A 22,894-nucleotide genomic window follows, 5' to 3' on the forward strand; every position below is an offset into this window, starting at 1 on the left:
CATCCACTAAAACTTTTAATTTATTTTAAATGAACAAGATGCAACCAATGATGGTACATACAACATCATTAAGTGATCACACAATGCTATTCCCACAGATCTTTGAAATTTTGGTAACAGTGTCCACAAGACATCGACTTTAACTTCATAGACTGCGGTGCAAAGCATATGACTAAAATTATTTGGCTAAATTGCATGAATGGTAATTTGTCACAGTATTTTATTTCTCTGAAGTCCATTGAAATTCACAATGTGAGAGGATGACTTAGACACCTGACAAAAATTGCTAAGTGCCAGGGAGTCAATTGTCAATGTAAATAGGTAAACCTTTTGCACCACCAACTGCAAGCATGCCAATCAAAATAAGATAATTAATCACACAATAATAATACCTATAATATAAACACCTCTTATAACATCAAGGTCAGAATAAATGAATGTATGAAGAAATATGACAGAGGGCTTTATCTAAAACTAATGATCACTTTTGGGAGACAAAGATCAATTTAGTCAGGCAAATAAGAGGTTGCAGTCTTTAAAGATAGGATTGTAGAACCAATATCACTACGACTGTAAGTTAATGAATGAAGAAAATGGAGTATAAGGGTTTCAAGAGGAGAAATTAAGACATGGGCAAAAATACACTGTGATCACCTAGACACAGAATGAGCTACAGGAGCATATTTGTATTGTACTGGATTCTACATATTCTACACATTACCTAGACATCTATTAGAAACTAGAGGTCTTGATAGTAACATAGTAAGCATGTTCTCAAACAAATTTTCCACAGGGTAACAAAACAAATGAAATTAATCCACAGATGAGTGTTTGTTCAATTGAACAGCTGAATTTTGAACTTCCTACCACATCAATGCACCTCTTGAATAGTGCCAGTTTCTTAAATTAGTAATAATGCTGATGAAGACCAATTCTCACCATGTTCACAGCCTCAGGGTAGATTGCTTCCGTGATGACACCCCGCTGGGAAGTGACAAACTCCACCATTTCATGCAGGGCTGTCCTCTTCACTTCCTTCCACTTGAGGTCAGACAGAGGATCAGAGACAAAGTCAAACAGCACACAGCACTGCCGGATCTTTTGTATGAACAGCTCCTCCCGTTCCCCTGGTGCGGCATCTGCAAAACAACAAAAGGGAAAACTTGCTATAAGGAGGAGTCGTCTTGAAACAAAACTAAACCAACAGTTTAACCACCGCTGATAACACCCAAGTCAGTATGAATAATGAACACAGAAATATGATACGAGAGTATTCAAAATTTAGTGCCAGAGTCATGAAAAACAGACACGACAAATTCCAAAGAAACTGCGGGAGATGCCGCAACAGTAACTTTTAACGGAGTCATCCGCTAATGTGCATTTCAATGCAACTATTTCAGAGCGTAAAAATCATTCGCCTTGACTGGGACTCGAACCCAGATCCCTCAATATCCGGTCGAGTGCTTTAGCCACTTAAGCTACCGAGGCGTCCTCTTAAACTCTGAAATTTTGGGGCTTTTAAAGGAACTAGATGTTATGACGAAATACCGTACATACAATGTCACATGCATTCGTAGTCGTGCGCGAGGCGCCACTGTCCACGAGGTTAAAGCCAACTTTAAACACTTATGGTGTTTTCCCTTTGACAAATTCCAAAGAAACTGCGGGAGATGCCGCAACAGTAACTTTTAACGGAGTCATCCGCTAATGTGCATTTCAATGCAACTATTTCAGAGCGTAAAAATCATTCGCCTTGACTGGGACTCGAACCCAGATCCCTCAATATCCGGTCGAGTGCTTTAGCCACTTAAGCTACCGAGGCGTCCTCTTAAACTCTGAAATTTTGGGGCTTTTAAAGGAACTAGATGTTATGACGAAATACCGTACATACAATGTCACATGCATTCGTAGTCGTGCGCGAGGCGCCACTGTCCACGAGGTTAAAGCCAACTTTAAACACTTATGGTGTTTTCCCTTTGACAAATTCCAAAGAAACTGCGGGAGATGCCGCAACAGTAACTTTTAACGGAGTCATGCGGCATCTCCCGCAGTTTCTTTGGAATTTGTCAAAGGGAAAACACCATAAGTGTTTAAAGTTGGCTTTAACCTCGTGGACAGTGGCGCCTCGCGCACGACTACGAATGCATGTGACATTGTATGTACGGTATTTCGTCATAACATCTAGTTCCTTTAAAAGCCCCAAAATTTCAGAGTTTAAGAGGACGCCTCGGTAGCTTAAGTGGCTAAAGCACTCGACCGGATATTGAGGGATCTGGGTTCGAGTCCCAGTCAAGGCGAATGATTTTTACGCTCTGAAATAGTTGCATTGAAATGCACATTAGCGGATGACTCCGTTAAAAGTTACTGTTGCGGCATCTCCCGCAGTTTCTTTGGAATTTGTCAAAGGGAAAACACCATAAGTGTTTAAAGTTGGCTTTAACCTCGTGGACAGTGGCGCCTCGCGCACGACTACGAATGCATGTGACATTGTATGTACGGTATTTCGTCATAACATCTAGTTCCTTTAAAAGCCCCAAAATTTCAGAGTTTAAGAGGACGCCTCGGTAGCTTAAGTGGCTAAAGCACTCGACCGGATATTGAGGGATCTGGGTTCGAGTCCCAGTCAAGGCGAATGATTTTTACGCTCTGAAATAGTTGCATTGAAATGCACATTAGCGGATGACTCCGTTAAAAGTTACTGTTGCGGCATCTCCCGCAGTTTCTTTGGAATTTGTCAAAGGGAAAACACCATAAGTGTTTAAAGTTGGCTTTAACCTCGTGGACAGTGGCGCCTCGCGCACGACTACGAATGCATGTGACATTGTATGTACGGTATTTCGTCATAACATCTAGTTCCTTTAAAAGCCCCAAAATTTCAGAGTTTAAGAGGACGCCTCGGTAGCTTAAGTGGCTAAAGCACTCGACCGGATATTGAGGGATCTGGGTTCGAGTCCCAGTCAAGGCGAATGATTTTTACGCTCTGAAATAGTTGCATTGAAATAGACACGACTACTATAAATTTAAAAAAATTATCCATTCTGGTTAATGAAACTTCATTTAGCTATACAGTCAAGATAATTCAGTCATAAAGAGTATTTCGCAAGACCAACTTGAGAATTCTTGAATGATAATGGATCAACAGAAAATGATTCAGTAGATTCTCAAACCAACAAGTTAGAGATAATATATAGATTAAGTGGAACACTTTATTATTTGGGCATAGCATCAGACAAAAATGAATAATGCAGTACAGACATGAGAAAACGAGGTTATTACCAAAAAGAGGGAACTGACTGACTGGCCAAGACTAAATGAAGAAGTAAGCAAAGGATGAGTAAAGACTTGGAAGTACGAAAAATATTTACTGCATATTCATTCCCTTTGAAGAACAGATCAACACTAAGGGACTGGGCAACCTGTCTCGCCTATTTAACCACAACAACTCAGCTGATTGCAGGGGCATACTATATTAATAGCTGAAAAGAGGAAACTAACAGAGAGGGGAAAAAAAATGAAGAAGAATGTTTGCAAGAGGTATATTCACACCTACCAACTTCAAAACGATATGCAGTTATTGATCTGAGTTATGATGAAAGATGTAATTGTAATGATTGCTGCAAGCAAGTGCATGTATAGAAATGAACAAAGTAAAATCATACATCACATGAATGATATCATGAGGACTGAGATAAGATAGAATTTTTCTGGTATGATATTTTGCCCCCTTCTAACTTCCCTTAGCTTCTTCGTGAACTAGCTGCATTGATATGATCTAGTACATGCCCTGTAACTTTATCACTTCAGCACAAAACCATCATGCCATTTCAAAAGCATATCTTTCAGGCAAAGGGGAGAGTCAGCATAGACATTACATCAATTTCTTTCCCGTGTATTTTTATGTTTTTAACAAGTTAATTATGTACGACATGTCTAGTGAATGGAATGCATTTTTTTAAAAACACAACGGGTATATGACTAAGATTTACTATCATAAAAAATGAATATTTGTCCCAATATATGAATACTAACTTCCAAACTTAAATCAGATAAGTATTAGAAAAAGTACACTTTTCAACAAGATGCAATAAAAATTCTCATGAATTAAGCCTGCAATTCATATATTAAGAATTTTACTCTCCTTTGAGAATTGAGAACTATTATGACTTGGTAGGAAGTTAATTTATTTATTTATCGACTTAATTGGGCGAGGTTGAGACTAGTAGTCCCTTCTTCCACCTAACCCTTACATTACAGACATTACATTGAAGACAAATTGCATACAATCAAGCCCTAGAAGGAGGAAATTCCACCTAGGCAGAAATCGAACCCACAACCTCTGGGTTGGTGAGGCCTTGGGGAAATTACATTGGGCAACAGAGTAAGCACAAAAGACACAGTGATCCCCTCATCTGAAGAGGCAATGAGCAGGAGAAACATAAGATTAAGGGAAGATATGAATGTGAGAAATAGGGATACTCGTAACCCCTATCAAGTGTTCTTATATGTATTGCTATTCAAACTAAAGAAAATTTAATTCACATTAATCATCACAAAAAACAATAAAATATGCATAGGAATCCAGTTAGTCCATAATGAAAATTGTAGCTAAAGCAAAATGTTAATCGTCAAAGAAATCCAATATGAAAACACTGTATAATTCTTATGACAGCTAGTTTTCTCATAAAATCATTCTTTATTGTCATCATCATCATTATGATAGGCAATATAACTATCCAAGATAATATTTGAATGGTTCCTCACAATTATATGTATTTTGTTCTAAGGAGTTTCTCTTCAATGTACTTTCACATTTCATTCATTGCTTCTCCATACACAAGTTGGTTTCATGCATTTGAAAAGGCTAACTCACTCTCTTCCCTGATTACCTAATACTTTGATTTCTACAGGAAGTTCCAGTGTCTCACTACCTCGCATATATCCTCCAACCAATTTTATTTTTTAAATGTAAAATAAAGACTACTATTATTAGTCACAGAACTTGAGTGCAATAAAACTTTTTTTCATTTTTGCAAATTGGAGCATTAATACTTCTTCCATAGGAAATAAGCAATTTTAAAGCCTGAATCCATGAGAAATTCACAGGCTATCAAACTTAAGTACCAGAGCAGGCGGAGAAGGGAAGTTTAATTTTCGATTACACAGACCTTTTCCAGTAATTAATAATCTTTAAAACTTAATGACAATCCATATCATTGCCATTAAGTTTCAAATATATATATATATATATATATATATATATATATATATATATATATATATATATATATATATATATATATATATATATATATACTCATATATATACAGAAACATATATAAGGAAAAGGGATAGGAACACGTATAAAGGTTAAGAGCATCCGCCCGGCAAGTGGAAAGATCCGGTGTTCGAGTCCCGGTTGAGGAAATATTTTTACTCTTGTGATCCGTTCGATTCCGCCTTCCCCACCTCTATTGTGTTCGTCCTTTATACGTGTTCCTATCCCTTTTCCTTATATATGTTTCTGTATATATGAGTATTTATTCGCCGTTTGGCGGGATTTCGTGTTTGAATGTGTGTATATATATATATATATATATATATATATATATATATATATATATATATATATATATATATATATATATATATATATACATATATACATATATACATATATACATATATACATATATACATATATACATATATACATATATACATATATACATATATACATATACACACACACACACACACACACACACACATATACATTAATGCATGTGTGTAAAGATAAAATTTTTGAAATGTTACGAATATTCTCCCGTGCATAATAAGGTAAAGGTTTCTCTACTCGTGACAACGTATGCCGTCCTTGACGACGTTCCCTTCATCCCGCTAACAAGTACGTCCGTAACAATCGAACTCCATAACCCGCTTCAGATAATATTTTCTTTCCCTCGCGCCCACCACCATCTTGAGGAGGTCGACGTCTTGGGAGCACCAAGGGCTCATATGCAGAGGTCGTGCCACTTCCATTGAGCGACTGGACGTCTAGAGACCGCTTATTATTCCAAGCCAATATTTAGATGGCCTCTGAGGCCTCGTCCTGCGAGCTCACTCGAACAGGTATTCCGTCGGCTCCAGCGACTCCACAAAGCAAAACACAAGCAGATCGCCACTCACGACCTTGACGGCCTACGCAATCGCTTAAGAATGAACCCAAGCACACCTTCTCTTCACCGTAACGGCATTCTCAGCATTATCGGTGGCCTCAGGCAGATGGAGGTTTTTCTTCGCGAGAATTGTTTCGTTTTCCTTTAACGTAGAATGCCTTTCACCGCCAGGCACACATCTCTAAGAGCCCCATCACCCCTCATAGATGTGCGCTCTGTCGAGCATTCAATGAAAAGATTGACAAAGGAAAACCTTCCTGCATTTTAAGGGCAATGCGAACTATTCTAACCTTAACCTTCTTGAAAGATCTCGTATCAATTGATTACAAATAAACTGAAACTTCACAACATATCCTTATTACTCTCGTTATTTCAATTTAAGTTATCTGGTCCCCCACTTCAACTGCTACCCATTGGGACTCGTTCAGTACACATCCCACACTATGGCTAATTAAAATCAAAACAGAAATAAATGGATGAGGTGAAACTTCACACGGAATAACGCGAATATTTTCCCATTCCTTCCAAATCGGGGGTCACATCAGACGCACTTCGAAGCATTATGTCTTAATGCATTCATACAAGAAATGAATGAAAAGTGAACGGAAAATAAATCATTTATCTTTTTTTACTTCAAGGCAGAGAATATCTGAACGCTCGAGTGTATGAATTATCAATCGTACCCATGAGTTTGCGTGAACCAGTGGAACTGTACACTTCACCGGGAGAAAGGAATTAGAAGGACGAAACATGAGATGAAAAAAAGACAAATTATGATGAAATTCAGAGTGATGAAATTATGCTGACATGAAGAGATTGCCATGGAGAAAAACTTGAGTTAAGTACGTCCAACCAATATTAGGATTGATGACTACTTCCTGTATGATGATAAGCAATACATTTGATTACTAGCACCTTAACTGTTACGCCTAAACGGCCGACTGAACTCGTACTTATGACGTTCTAACACGCCGAAACCCATCGTTCGAATTGATTGTGAAATGAAAGGAGTTTTGGACATTTTAATCTCGAAGTCACTAATATTTTTCCTGCAATTACAACTGCTGGCAATACAACACCGCGTGGGCACAGTGAGAGAGATAAGAGCATTACCGTGAGCAGAATTCCTAGAGCAGTGAAGGTACATAACATCGGTCACTTCAAACACGTCCCAGATCCCAGAGGGGCTTTCAGCAGGAGAGCGCTGCCCGGAGATGTGGCGCGGAGACCCCTTGAGGCCATGCGGGAACGGTGGATGGGTGGTGCCGACCATCACCACAGTCGAAGGAGAGGAATGCCCAGGAGGGATCGACACTTCCCGGGCACATTCCTCCCACCCTCATTAACGATTACCCGCATTCACCCCCACTCAACACCACGACCCCAGGAACGAACGTCCTTTTAAGACTGTCTCCGCGGGGGCGACCACCGACAACCGTCTCCCGGGCCCTGGGTCGCCCGACTGCCTCTTGCCCGCCTCCTCGCACCTAGCAGAACGCACGCACACACACACAACTCCCCACGCCCCTTTCAGATTCGGCAACTCTCGTCCCTCGGCCGAAAACTCCATTTTTACTCGCCAAATTCGGTGGAAGGACGCAAAAGGGGTTGTTGTCTCTTTTTGGCGCAACACTGTTTTATTTCTGTTCTAAAATGAACCGTTAACTCATGAAGCGAAAACGAAAATACCGCGAAGTTTCCCACCGCCCACGCGAGCGATGGGGACCCTTCTTTACGTCATCCCAGATTTTTCCGAGCAGCGTGGGCGGATCAACAGCCCGTCGTCATTTTGCGGCAGGGCGAATTTGCGACGGTGACTACGAAACAGACATAAATCGAATGCTATTGAGACCGAAAAGAAAAGCCTTCGTTAATCCACTGTAAATTACAGGAGTGACATTTTCGACAGATATTTTCCCGAAAAATCCAAATATACATTCGACTTTCGTTCATGTAGCGATTGCGATCCCTGGATAAGGTAGGTACGATTATGCAATCCACAATGGAGTAAGTGTATCACTAAACGAACGGAAATTGTGACAACTGTCTTAAAAGACAAGTACTCCATTCGCTAAATTGTCTTTGTCACCACATAACCAGAAAACCGTCTCATCACAATCTAATAATTAAATCTTTCCGGAACAATACTGTACGATCCACATTGGAAACTGTCTGTAATGATTTATTCCAGTATGCTGCAGTACCTTAAATAATGTAGTAGGTATTCCATTTTAATTGCATATTATGCGTTATCCTTCAACTCTTAGACTATTTTACAGTAATATCATACAGTTTCAGCAAATCTTGAGCTTTCTTCCATCGCCATCTTTGTGAAAGCTTCAATCACCACAAATTGGGCATTCAATTGATATTTGGTGCCGACTTCCATGATTTTTTCGTACCTCAAAGAAAATTCACATGCGGATATCTTTGGACTTCAGTTGCACAGGGAAAACATTGGAAGGTAGAACATAATGCAATCAAAAGAGTTCAGCTAACAGGCGACGGCTTTATTAAATAACAAAATGTCTCTCCACCAGTGGCAAACAATATATAGTATTCCATTATGAGATAGTTCACACTGTGGCGAGATCATTGTCTAATAAAACGCTTTGAAAACTTTTTTATCGCTGATCAAAATTATCAGTCTTCCTGTTTTTGTTTTTTCCCTTCATAGTTTCTCAACATATATTAACAGTTTTTATTCCCACTATTATTTTTATTATACAATCCATCAACGAAAATTGCCAGCGATTGCACTGCTATAAGCATAGTCAAATATAAACAAACATGCAACGAATAACACTTGACGTCAATCAGTTTAAGTTAGGAGATTTCGTAATTTCCAGTGCACGTTGTCAATTTTGTCTTGTAATAAAAATCGGCTGCATAGCAATTTTTGCAAAAAATATTAATGCATTGCACTCAAATAACATGTAGGATATGAAAAAACAGCGGAAAATGCCGCTACAGCTTCGTTACTTAAACGGGGGCATCCGCTGAGGACACCGAATTTTTACTATGCGATATTCCTGCATTTTCAATATTCCTGAACAGTAAAACTCGACACGATATGACGCCAACTCATTTTATAAATAGGTTTCCCTTGCATTAATACACTGATGCGGTTTCATATCGACAACACCCATCTTACTAAAAAAATTAATTCAACTTTTTTTCAATAACATAACATCATAGCCAAGAATTATTACTTTAGTACTATGGTTCCTCGTTATGCTAAGAGCTGTGCAAACATTGAGAGTCTTTCATTACGCTAAAATTATGGGTGCACGGGAAAAATATCATGAAAGTGAACGATGCTGACTAGAAATGGCACAGGAGAATGATATGTTCATATCTTCATATTTTCGTTATTACTTATAAAAGAACCGCAATTGTAGCATTAATGGTAGGGTAGGCACAATTAAAATTCACAGGTTGCCGATGAAAACATTGATGCTGTTCATGGAAAACATAGCTCAAATTACGATCCTACATTTACGAAACAAATACACAACGTTTTACGTATCAAAGGTTTGCTAAATACAAGAAATAATGACCGTTACTACACACTACTCATTACTCTAAAAAATTCAATTTACTTGCAGGTAATATCAGCATCAAGAAGAATCAATATACGGAGTTTGCCTAGTTGACTTATTAAGTAAGATTGGAAAACTATAAGAGGATTGCCAAGAAATTTTAAATCTGCTTTTACTGCGCATTGAAATGCATTCGGAGGGAGCAGAAGAACACTTGTGAAAAAGCAGCTTCCGTGTTAAGCTCTTTGCTACGCGAACTGGGAATTAAAGGCAGCCTCTAGGACTCGTTATTGCACGTGGTAAAAACTACTAATACCATCAACTATTTACGTTAAAATATGTTTGGCTCAAGAGCGAGAATTGAATATTACAAGCTTTCAAAGTGGATATCGTCAGGAAGTACAGTTCATGAATTTTACAATTCCAGATGAAAATTAGGAAATCAGGTGAATTGTTTCGCTTGTTATCACTAAAAGACAGCTCCTTTTGCGGTCTTACAAATGCTCATATCAATCTCAAATGAATCTCAATTGATAATTGAGACAGTATTATGAATACGGAACTGAGATTCCAGTGCCCTCCAGGAGTGCTCGCGTTGCAAAAAGAAATGAGCAGATGAAACTAAACCGCCTCCAGTAATATTTTAGACAGAAAGTCAAGGCACAAAATTTTATGTGTGGCGTATTTAGGCTACGTTTTAGAATTAAACAAAATACATTTAGGGAAAAAATACCATCCCATTTTTCTTCACCCGAAAGGATAAAAAAACGCTCTCTCATCTTCCATCCAATTATACGGAATCAACCAGCTTTCGCGTAAAAAAATACATCGACATTCGACATGATGACGAGATAACTGAAAGTTCGAAGAGTGCTCTTATTTTTGGGAGACGTCACAATGCGGAAACTGGAAATTAAAACGTTTAAGAATTGAGAAACGGATTGGATTTTGACGGCAGGCCCAATTAAGCATCTGAAATGGCAATAAAACGGACACGGGATTATATGGTCCCCATCAAGCTCTGGGCATAAAAGCTCAACGTACGACGAAATGAAGGCATATCAAAACAGAAACCTTAAAAAGAGCTGAGCTTGCTTGAAGCCAAAAAAATGCTCCGCCCCAAAGATAACATTGAAAAAAACTTTGACTTCTCCTTGCTCTCCATGCCCTTTATCTCCATCTTATTACTTTGGATCAACATCGCAACAACAACGCAATGCATCAAGGAATTATCATTCAAATATGAATGAAATGCGTAAGGATAAACATTTGGGAACGAAACTTGTGTTGAAAATTTGACGCGATACGACTTAAACCGCCATAGTATCAATAAATAGAGACCTTACGTCATCCAAAAATTGCTTAGATTCAATGCCTCTCATGGGAAACTTCAAGAAAGAATCATTCTCCTTCACGCTAGATGAGACTAAGAACGGTGTGTGTGACATATTCCATTAACGAAACACCGATTCCCTCTATCGCAGCATTATATCTTGACGCTTTTCTTGGGCTCGAGAAAAAAGCTCTTGTCCAGCCTTGTTACAGCCGGTGACGGGCGAATCTCTGCCGCCCACGACAATAATAGCGACGTATAAATATCGAAGCCATCTTCACGTCATCTCCTCTTTCCCGACAGCCGTTGTGATCGACGCCAACCAAGACCCCACAAACCCCCTCCCCTCCCTCTCATCGCCGCCACACCTGCGATCGAATTTCACCCCACCTGCTCGCGCGACTCGACGGCCAGACGACAGGTTTTTTTTGTGAATGGTTCGGCGAACTCTACGATGGAAGGAGATACGGTTTGAGAGTCAATGAATCGATCGATCTTCCAATAAATAATGAAGTCGTTACACTCGCGCATAAGTCACTGAGGCAGACTCTAATTTGCGCCAAATCATCATGCAAAAAAAGAGAATTTATAATCTCCTACGACGTTACATGAAATGAATCTCAGAGGCTAATATCAAATTTCGCTCGTTTGCAGTTCCCTGGCGCCCGTTTTTACCAGTCGTAGTAGTAGTATTTAAGTGAGGCGACCGACAGCCAAGGTCATTTGCGCCATTGGGGATGGACTGGAAAGGATGAAGGGTGGAGAGAAACCCGGCGTCGGTATTATCCTACTCTTAACGAAAGGCGCCATGGGGTCCGCAGCTTAACGTCCCATCCGACGGACGGCGTACTCACTCAAAAGTGGCCTCCACAAAGCACCTCAAAGCAGGGATCGGGATGCCACTGAAAAATATTCGACGCCGCCGGGATTCAAACCGCAGCCCTCTGGGTGGGAAGCCAGTACGATAATCTCGATCTCCTTCACCAGTCGTCCATGACACTGCGATCGAAGTGTTGCTTTCGCCACTTTTGAATGCATGCATTTGACGGAACGCAAAAACTTGGGAAAATAAAGTAAATCTAAGAGACGAGAGCATTCACCCCAAACATTAAAAGAATCTAAACTCAATTGTTCACCTCCGTTTAGGCGCCCAATCACGAGCGACAAAGCACGAATGTCAATCGACTCCACTCACTTTTATTTACAATCTCTCCTCAATCCCACCAGTTCTTGAATTCTTTCAAGACTTCATTGTTCATTGGTTTTGATGGGAAAACCTGCATTTATAAGATAAAGAAACTACTAAAAATAAAAAGAGAACTCTGTGTACCGTGGTAGTCCCTTCACGGAAGAAGTAAGGCCGCGGTGGTACAGAAAATGGGTTCAGGGGTGCACATGCGCTGACGGAGACGGAGAACACAAAGTGATATGAGGTCGCGATAAAAATCTCACGAATGTTCTCTTCAGCTTCTATTTTTCTTGTGGGAGGATGAAGCTTTGCGTGGCCACCGGCAGAGAGAGAAGGCACTCCTGCTGAGCAAACTTCTTGGACGACGCAAAAATAATTCGCGAAGAGCATGTGAAACGAGAAGCAGAATGTACGTAAATAATAATCGCAGAAATAGCCTGACCACATTAAAGTTTGCAGAGACCGCGTAAGTAAGCGTTGTTTACCTTATTCGCATGCAGAGTGTACTTGAAAGTCGTCCAAAATCTTCGTGTCCTTATCATTAAGTAAGGTCACGGTCGAAAAACCACATGCAGCTACGAGTGATTCGATTCAAGATTTATCAATTTTCCTGACCCCAATAGATTCCTAGATTCATTTCAAGTTTTACAAGTGAAACTAAAATCGAGGATAACTGCAAAATTGTGGCGATTACGTAAACGCCAGTAGATCACAATCTGCCCGGACTGATAAGCAGTCATAAGCACGATGCCGGTTGACTCGTTGTCGTTCGACCAAGAAGTATCTTCGACATCTATCATAGCATAAGTAATTATAGATGTCTGACTTACAATTGCAGAATTTCATGGCGCCTTAAATACTTTTCGTAGTTAGCTTGGAACAATATCCATTTAACCGTCCTCACTTTTCCAAAGTTTTGAATATTTGCCATAATCATTCAAACTCAAAAACAATACTTCCACCGCCATTCATTGGACGATAAATCGCCAAAAATTTGAATACAGCTGTGTACAATACAACGTGGCTTAAAGACGGGAAGTAGAGAATGGCAGAATTCAAAGAGAAACTATCATTACCGCCGTCGGCCTGAGGGTAGACGAATGAAATGACCTAGCAGGAGATATAAGATAAAAAAAAACGAGTCATCAATTGAAAAATGAAAAGCAGCACTGGCAACGGCAAAGGCCGCTTCATTTATTCCAAGGCATTCACGGAATGTCCCGAGCGTGGAAGAGCGTCTCTTTCTTCTTTCATCCCTCCCTCCCTCCCTCTCTCCCTTCCCCTTACGAAGACGAGGCCAACCCCATATCGACAAAGCAAGCGCGGAGAGGCTGGGACGAAAAAGAAAACACTTGAAGAGCGACGAATGTAAAAGAATAAGTCGAGCTCCCGTCGCTGTTTCAGGGAAATGCCTGCGACTTATGAAAGATAAAGGGAAAAAAGCAGCCTTGAATGAAGTGATTTTGTGAAGCAACATGCGGATGGGAATAATCTACCCTTCCGGATATTACTTCGTAATTCTTTCACAGAGAGCGAATTCCGTAAGTAGGAAAAATCTGAATGAAGCTCATTTTTCATTATCCCGAGTAGGTAAAGAAAAGAAATTACTTTGAAATAATTTTGGGTGGTTAAATTTCGACCCAAAATTTCCTAATGCTTGATGTAATTAGAAAATAAATAAATGATGACAGAATAGTGAAAGTGCTTCGGGCTGATAAAAAATTAACACAATTTGTTTATTGGCCTGATGTACAATTAGCAAGTTTGATTCAGATGAGGAATAAACAAAAAGTGGAAGGGCCAAAAAAATACCTGATTAGGCTTCCTCGGATTTGTGCAGACGAATGTTTCTATTCGGAATATCATCCGTGTACAGTGTTTATAAAAACACGCATGCTATACTCTACAAATTAATTAGCAAAAAATATATTCAGGTAGAGGATTCTAGTTTTGATAAGTTCATTTAGAAATTTATTCGGTTATGCATTTCAAGACAGGCACCAATGATCACTTCGTTTTTCACAGCACTTACCTACAAATTTTGAGTTACCAAAGCTGCTATCAATCGGAGGATAGGCTTTCGGTCACATAGAAGGTGCCTCAACAGTGGAAAAATACAGAACGTCAAATTGGACCAAATAAAATGCCAAGCTGGTATTTTAACTCCTCGTCACTCAGACCATAACTAACAAGTTTAGAGCAACATGAAGTCACTTATACGAGTTGTGTTTTCTCCACGGGTTTTTCTTCTATCTACATACTATTTCCAGAAAAAAAGCGAAGCAGAAGACCGAAAATATTACAAATCATCCCACATAATTCATTACCTAACTTGCGAATCGTCCTTCGTATATGAAGTATGTATACTGTGGTCTCTGTGGTCTTGCGCAGAGAGCCGTAATACCACTCGCAAGTGAGTGATCGGTGTTTTCTCTACAAGCGGAAAGCTATCAAAAAATATCTCCCCGAAGTAGGGCTTATTTCTTCTAGGCTCGTGGCAGTCATTTTTTTCCTCGTACCATTAGAGATCAAAATAGACAGGAGATAATTAGAATTGGCAGTTTATCTGTTTAGTTCATATCTTGCAAGTTCTTTCCAGCATGGTATTTTATTTATTAGACCCATCTTTTTAACAAAGCTACAGCATAATTTGAATAGACGTATCCTGGTATTGAATATTGTTGCATGTAAGTACTTTTTTCCGTGTGATTGAGATTTTTCGCGTGCATGATCAAACTAATATTTGTGTTGAGGGGACATAATTGGGATTGTGTATGCATGGTTGGTGACCTAACACCCCCTGCCACACACCCTTGCGGCGGCTGGCGGGGTAATGTGTAGACGTATTTTCGACCGAATATTCTTCCAGAACAGAGGGAATTACTGTGGTGACGGATGTCAGATCGTGCTATGTTAGCTAAGGCGAGGAAATGTAGCGTTGTACCGTTGTACAAGTTGTACCCTTGTATAGGCTGTATCCATCTAAAATCTACCTTAACCGGTAGAAAACTAGCAATAATAATATTTCTAACAGAGACCTTTCAATTTTTACCCCTTTACTCGCTATGCTGAAGCACATATCAGGAAGCTCTCAAAATTACGAAGTTGATCCGCATGCTCCTGTTAATTCTGCCTTATTATCTCACGCACATGCTGTATTTTATTCTTATTGAAAAAACCTAACCATTAAAGTCTTATTTCAGGGATCGGTTTGAACATGTAATGTTTTGACTCACACCATCATAATGTACAGCCTCGTCATGTTTGTACGAGGTCGGCGCTCGGGTCAAAATATTATCATCGAGTCTTTATTTTTAATGCGGATATCCGCATCAGCGCAGGGTTAAAAATACACACGCCACACTGAGTGCGACACGCGTGCATTAGCGAGACGTCTGATCACGCAAAGGGGAGAGGGAGTGGATGGCCCGTGGGGGGGGGAGGGAGAGAGAGAGGAGAGGTATAGGACAGGGCGGGGCTGCAGAGACGACGCGAACACGCCGCTGACCTCCGCGCCGATGCCATTACTGAGAGAGATGATGACACGCCATTGGCGCGATAAGCAGATACTTATTGAGTCCCCAAGCCCCTCACTATCTCCCCATTAACGTCCCTAACGCGACACCCCTATCTCAGTCATCCCCCACTCTCCACCACTTTCTCACTCTCGGCACTGTAGCTCAGGGTCTCCTCTATCCGCAGACCTGAAATTCTGATGATGTGACCTATCATTTAATAAAGGCATTCAAGCTTTAAGATGACCGATTTCCATCGCGAATTAAATTCATCTCACGCGGGAACTGTGTAATTCTTTAACAAAATATTCATTTAAATAAAATTGAGCTGAGGAACAATTTTTAAAGACAACATGCGAAAAACATCAAAAGACGAACGAGTTTCAACAAAGTGTTTAGGATTATTTTCACAATTTGATGACTTTATCATGCGGTAACCGCAGCAATGGCACAAAGACAATTTTTTAAAGAGGAAATTTGAATATCCACTATGTTTATGTGCATTTATAATTCAGTTATTGAATCGAAGCTCCTTTATGTCAGTAAATGCAACCCTGGAAGGGGGGGTATTTCAATGGTACAGGATCATGATAGTATTGGAGCATACGCTGTATAATGCACGAAAATACAATGCCTCCCCAGCACTTGGTGAACATCTTACTCTCGACCTGTAGCAAAGAACATGAAAAAGATTCTATTTAAAGGTTATGTACTACGTACCATATTTTAATATGTATACCTTAAATTGCATAAAATTCACTTACGCGATGGTAAAATCCGTTCTTATGCTGAAGAAACCGAAGTAAAATTAATTTTCTAAGATTATGCAAATGAATGAGACATCTTATTTTTACGCGCATGTTCGACATTAATGCGAATTAATTCTTTGAATAAATTCAATTTCCGCCATTTAATAAGATCAATTAATGCAGACATTTAAAAAGTAATGATGATCATAAACTTTTCTGGCCTACGTTCCTTTTTTAGGCCTCATTCGAACAAATACATTTTATCACATTTTTCAATCAAAGAACTTACAAGTAAATGGCACCATAATCGCACCAGGTTCATCATTAAATCGAAATGGACGGTTTACTTTCTTTCACAATTATCATTTAAGAACCCGATTCGTAAAAGAATATTAGATGAACAATGCCATTGGATAGTAGTAACCAATCAGAACTGCGAACGAAATAAAAACTAGGTGACTTCATTGAACAAAGTGCCACAACCATAATTAATCTCTTTCGTTATTCATAGAGTTTCAATTCAAGAGCATTGGATCCAATGAAACGCATGTCTCGTATCCCGTACTCGTATGCCGAGACGCCCTGTTCAATTTTGCTTGTTGAACTTTATCGTCGTACCGTGTGAAGGGAGGCTTTAGGATAACCCCTCTCTTTGCGTAAGGGGTGTGTAACGGACGCCCGAAGCAATTCGGAACCGGATTTACGTGACAGCAGAATTAAACGGATTTCGACTTCATTGCTTTTTAAAAAGAAGACAAAGGGATGGGCAAGACCTGTTTTTCTCCATTGGGACATTCTCACGTTGAACAAATGGCGATTATGCGAGGAAAAATACCGACATCACTTTTCATCACGTAAACTTTATCGAAACGGATGAAAACGTAGAAGTCGTGAGCGGAGGACTTAAAAGCACATCAGTTACAAATTCCTCTTCGAGTCTTCCCATGCATTTCGGCCCGAACGACGAAGCACCAACGGTCACGTCGTGATTTTTCGCTCATCCGCGGGAAAATTTCCTTTGGAAGCCTTAATCCTTAAGTGTATCATTTGCTTGCAAAAACTCGTCATGGATGGAAATGGTTTTTTAAAAAATAAGAATGCCCCGTAATTCTGCGACTTTTAACGAGATTGGCTCCTTATTAAGACAAAACTAGTTACCATTCCTTAAAGGAAAAGATTCCCATCTTAAAATCTGAAATAAATCTTCTCTTAGTGCTATGAAGCCAAAGGCTTGAGAAAATATTACCTGTGAAATGACTGCAGTCAAGGAATACGACAGACAACTTTCGACGTCCTTGAAGGTAGTTTACTATAAACCCTGACCTATAGGTCTAGGAATTCAAGACGGATGGATACGGAAAAGGTGAAATTACGCTGTTACCTTCACCACAGTTAGGTTATAAATGGTTTCACTCGCGAGAAACAAGTTTCGAAAAACGAATTTAGTCCATACCAACCCGCACTTGGCTCCACTGGGTGCCCGGAGGATTATATCGCACAAAAAGGATTGCATTTTTCGCAAACATAAAAGGTCGATACACGTCATGAGGAAATTTTCGCAATTTTCTCCCTCCGGGGAACCCTTACAATGGCGAAGCCTCGCGCGGCGAAAAAGGACAGCGGTTAGAACAAAAAGCACGTAGGCACTCATTCACCCAACGGCGATGGCGAGGTCGAAGATCTTCGGGCATTGCCCTTCTCGCATTGCTGCAGAGGTCTCTTTCCACTCGATATGACAATAGTGACAGCCGAAGTCGGCAGAAAATTGCCTGCCATGCCTGCCTGTATGAATGCCAATTCCAATTCAGTTGAAAAGACAATTGGAGAATTTAGTTGAGGCAATAAGGCAGAAGAGTGGCGCTTATTGGAAGATGAAAGCGTCCCTGGGGAAAAGGCTGAGGGAAGAGAAATAGAGAAGGAGCAAAAGAATTCGGAAAATACATTCGGTTGAAAAAACTTTTACGTCAGGGATAAAAAGAGACGGGAGTCAAAATATAATATACACTCGATGTTCATGTTGAACGACTTGACACTCAACATTTTCCCAATAGATATGTCAGAAACTTTGAAGGAAATGACAATGCTGCATACCAATGGATAGAGCGAAAGAATGTACGCGTACGCAGTTTAATGCGGGCATCCGGCCATTTTACTTTGACGTCCTCAATACGAGAATACGAGACGAGATCGAGGATCTTCACGCGCGCCCCGTCGCCATCGTTGTTCAACCATAACTGCACAATCCGATCCCCGCGCTAACACGAATCATTTTGGTGAGCCGGCTCGCAGGATCCCAGGATTGCAAAATTATGATAGAGATGAATATCACATCATGAATAGCGATACTGCGAAAAAAATAATGTCCACGACCGCACCCTCGGGACCCTTTTTTTCGCAAGAAGCGCTCGTTTTTCACGAACCATGTTGAACGACGCATAGTCATGTGGAAAAACCGTTAGCCAACAATTTACGGTTAAAACAAGGTCGCATAAAAAAAATACTTTTTGGGGGGTGGGGATGGGGACAGAATCACCGCGACACTTTGAGAAAGATTTTCCACCGAGTCGTTAAACTCTACGATGGGAAGACACTTATTTCCGTCCTCGACACCAAACCCCCAGACACCCTACAACCGAAGGCATTAAAAAAAACTGAAGGGGAAGGAGGTGAACGTCGCCGAGAATTTTTTCTAGCGCCAGGGTAGTGGATGGACGACTCCGGAAACATGGTGGGAGGAGGGCGTGTATGTATATTTATAAAGTCCCCTTTGGGAAGAGGCCTCCCGAGGGAAAGGAAGGAGGGCACCCTAAAGAAAAAAACTCATGGCCTAGGCGGCGAACATGGCTCGCTGTGGCACGCTTGGGTGCACCCTCGATTCAGGGACGGGGCTGGATGCTTTATTAATAATCTTTCTCCCGTGGGGATGACCTTGGGAGGGGTCGGCGAGACCCGACGCCTCGTGCGGTCTTTCGCAAGAAGAAAATCAAGAAAATATTACCTCGACGAGGTCGCAAAGGGTGCAACCTCTAGATAAAAGGGAAAATAAAATTGAAGCTAATGAATGACCTGCAGTCGACGTTCGTGATATAATTTTCAAATAAAACCGGGGAGATACGCACTCGAATAAGGGCAAGAGTTTTTCTCTTTGGACGTCGAGGTCGTCATGATGGAAGAAGGAGGGGAGAGATGGAAAAATTAATAGCATAGACGAACGACGATTCCCATCAAACGAAACAACTACTAACAGTAAATAGTAAACACTAGTCTAACCATATGAAGTCGCTCATTCATTCGTTAATTGAAATATATGCATGTAGAGCACTTTTTTCCTTTTTTGGCCATTTTGAAACAGCAGATGACAGCAGAATGGAAAAGAGGACTAGAAGCGATGGTGATATGGGGTTACAGAAGAAAAATTAAAATATAATGGATAGAGCGATCTATTTACGAAGAAAGATGACAAAGGGGGACAAAGAGGAAGGTAACTACTTGAAATAATCATGCGGCACGATGGTTAACCATAGAGACCACACAGTGAAGGAACAATATCATGGAAGAAGAGATTGTCAATCGTAGAATCAATGAAAGCAGATGCAAGACAGGGTTGTCGTATTCCTGGGCCATTGGTCTTGCAACTTGCCGTCAGGAGGATATTTCATCGTATGAATTGTGATATCCCTCAACTGAAAAGTTTAGCTCTTGAAAGGAAATGTTGCGTAGGAGAAAACTGCCGATGAATGTTTCTCTTTGTCCGGGTTCGGATAAGCCTTCGCTTGGGATTCAACGACGGTATTTTTATCGCGGACCACCGGAAGGGGAGAATTGAAGTCGTCCTCATATGGTTGTAAAATCAGAAGAAGCAAGTCAACGCAGGAAAGAACATATGAAGTAATATTTTCCAAACTCGGAAGTACAAGTGCTGAGATTCTTTGTCGAAATGTGGCGTTGGTGCGAAAAAACGTAACTAACTCCAAAAGGTATTATAGATCTGAGGTTTCTAAGCTAGGCCTACAACTGGATATACTGCCTACTTTAATGTGCGCGAGTAATAATGTTTTATGGTTTTGCCTTCGACCATATCCTCCCGCAGAGGTTTTGCAGCCCAACATAATTAACTAACATAAGATTCACAAGGTATAGCCACACATTAGAAGAATATGCCTTAAAAATCTAAAAAGGAGAAAGGTATTCGATGGTTTCTGGTTCAACTTGGTGGAAGTTCATGTTCATTAAATGAAGAACACAGTGTATTTTTCAACTGCTCTTCATTTAAAAATAAGAGAAAGGCGTTAGGAGATAGGTCGCAATGCGCGGCAAGTATAGGGGATCAATGGGAGAAAACGTGAATTGCAGATTTAGATTATCTTCAGAGCGTTTATATTTACTTATATAGAATACTAGGCTTTGCTGCTTCGGTCAAGTGCAACTATTACTGCATGATGAACAGAGGAACGTATTCGCACGAGAGGTTTTGTTCATGAGCTCACACTTAGTCAGTATGTATATCAGCAGATACGGTTGGTGTCCCCCGCCACACGCCATGTTTGCGAGCTATTGCGTAGAGGCAGAATACTACTCAGAGGAGTATTTTCAAAAGTAACGCAAGTGAACACGTAACTCGTGGCGTCACCGGGGACTCTTCGAATAGAGATACCCACGACAAACACAAATTCATACTATGAGGGTATTATGAGTTTGTAGATTTGTACTACTTGAGAGAATGATCGCGGACTGGCTGATATCTGAAACAAGAATACGAGCCAACGTAAACATACTACCGGCTGTTTCAGCCTCAGGAGATTTGTTGACCGATGAATAATTTGTTTTCCGAGCCGTGACCATATCCAGAGAAAAAGTGACCGATGATAATCCGACTCAACTGAGCCGATATTCAATGCCGCTCAATGAAAAAGCCATCCGCTCCTACAGAATAAGGGAGATCGGTTATTCAACTAAATATGTACACACATATGTATCTACAGTCACATTTAACCAGGCGACTACAGTCCGCTGACATCTTCAACAAATTGTAAACAGTTCGGCAGAGCACAGGAGCGCCAACACTGTGAGCCGTCCAATTCTCCAGCTTAATTGTTCTTTTCCTGGATCACTCTTAAGATTGGCGATGACCCAAAGGAATTACAACGAGGGCAACTGGAGTGAACGGGAGCAATGGGAACTCGGATGCGAAAGGCTTTTAAGTTGCACACACATCGCGAACAATGAAAAAAAATATACATAAACAGAGATAAAGATTTTTAGAACATAGAAAGACAAAGAAAGGACATTCACATATGTAGTTTTGACGTTTCGACGGCACGACCGTCGTCATCAGAATCCTGCTTCTGCTGATTCTGAAGACGACGCGTGCCGCCGAAACGTCAAAACTACACATGTGAATGTCCTTTCTTTGTGTTTCTGTTTGAAAAATCTATATCTGTGTTTTTATATATTTGTTCGTCGCCGAAGAGTTCCATTTCGAATATTATATATATATATATATATATATATATATATATATATATATATATATATATATATATATATATGATGTAGAAGCACTAGCGAGAGCAATGTAACATTACGACGGCACAAAAGAACAAAAATAAAATAGATAACTAGGTAAAATAGATCAGTCTGACCTATGGAAGGCCGAAAGCTCCAACTTTCTACAGTGTGAGTCCTTTTACGAGTTATCTATTTTATTATTGTGTTAAATTGTGCCGTCCAAATGTTAGATATATATACATATATATATATACATATATATTATACACACACACAAATGCATACATATATATAAATGTTTCTTTATGCAGATATAATAATTAAATAAAATTATGTGGAGGGGTACGCAAAACAGTGCTTCATTTAAAGATTTCAGTCCTTCGTGCATTCGGATTTTCATTTCCTCTATTATGCTTCAACTGTCACTAAAGTTTTGTTATAAATCGAAGTTCCAAAACACTTTATTTTTGTTTAAACTTTTTCAACCACAACTTGTCGAATATGTCCCGTGATTAATGGACTTCGAAAGCTTCCTCGGCTGGGAGCTTTTGTTTCGGTCGCATTTTTCCGCAGGAAGGCAGAGCGTGGCACAAATACTGCCGGCATAGAACGACGGAGGGGAAATGAATGGCTTTCGGCCGAAACATGCAGATTTATTTCACTTTATTATCTTTGTTAACGAAGCGTTATATGGCCGACTAGAGGAGCTGCCTCCCATTAGCGACCCCTGCTTTTAAAGTTTTCAAACTATCCTGGGAGATATTCGGCGAAGTATATGTTAACTGGATGGGTTGCTGAATTAATTGACTTCAAAGTTCCCTCTGCACCTAATTGCATTATCAATTCGAAATCAAGATTTTTTTCTCGGAGAGGTGTTGGAA

At 40.1% G+C, this 22,894-nt stretch overlaps 1 protein-coding gene across 5 annotated transcripts in view; it reads right to left on the reverse strand.

Annotated features, from left to right (window-relative positions):
- The window catches only part of wrd (Protein phosphatase regulatory B subunit well-rounded), a 367,100-nt gene that overhangs the window by 13,279 nt on the left and 330,927 nt on the right, over window positions 1-22,894 (reverse strand). For 4 of the 5 annotated variants that reach the window (XM_071591240.1, XM_071591242.1, XM_071591241.1 and 1 more), the window contains one exon: window positions 940-1,139. In XM_071591240.1, the coding sequence (XP_071447341.1) occupies window positions 940-1,139 (200 nt within the window). Of the gene's footprint in view, window positions 1-939; window positions 1,140-7,290; window positions 7,310-22,894 lie in introns of those variants that run through there. The other variant, XM_071591244.1, reaches the window with a different exon arrangement.

The sequence above is a fragment of the Hetaerina americana genome, unplaced genomic scaffold (genome assembly GCF_022747635.1).
Source record: "Hetaerina americana unplaced genomic scaffold, ioHetAmer1.1.p SCAF_44, whole genome shotgun sequence".
Taxonomy (NCBI): domain Eukaryota; kingdom Metazoa; phylum Arthropoda; class Insecta; order Odonata; family Calopterygidae; genus Hetaerina; species Hetaerina americana.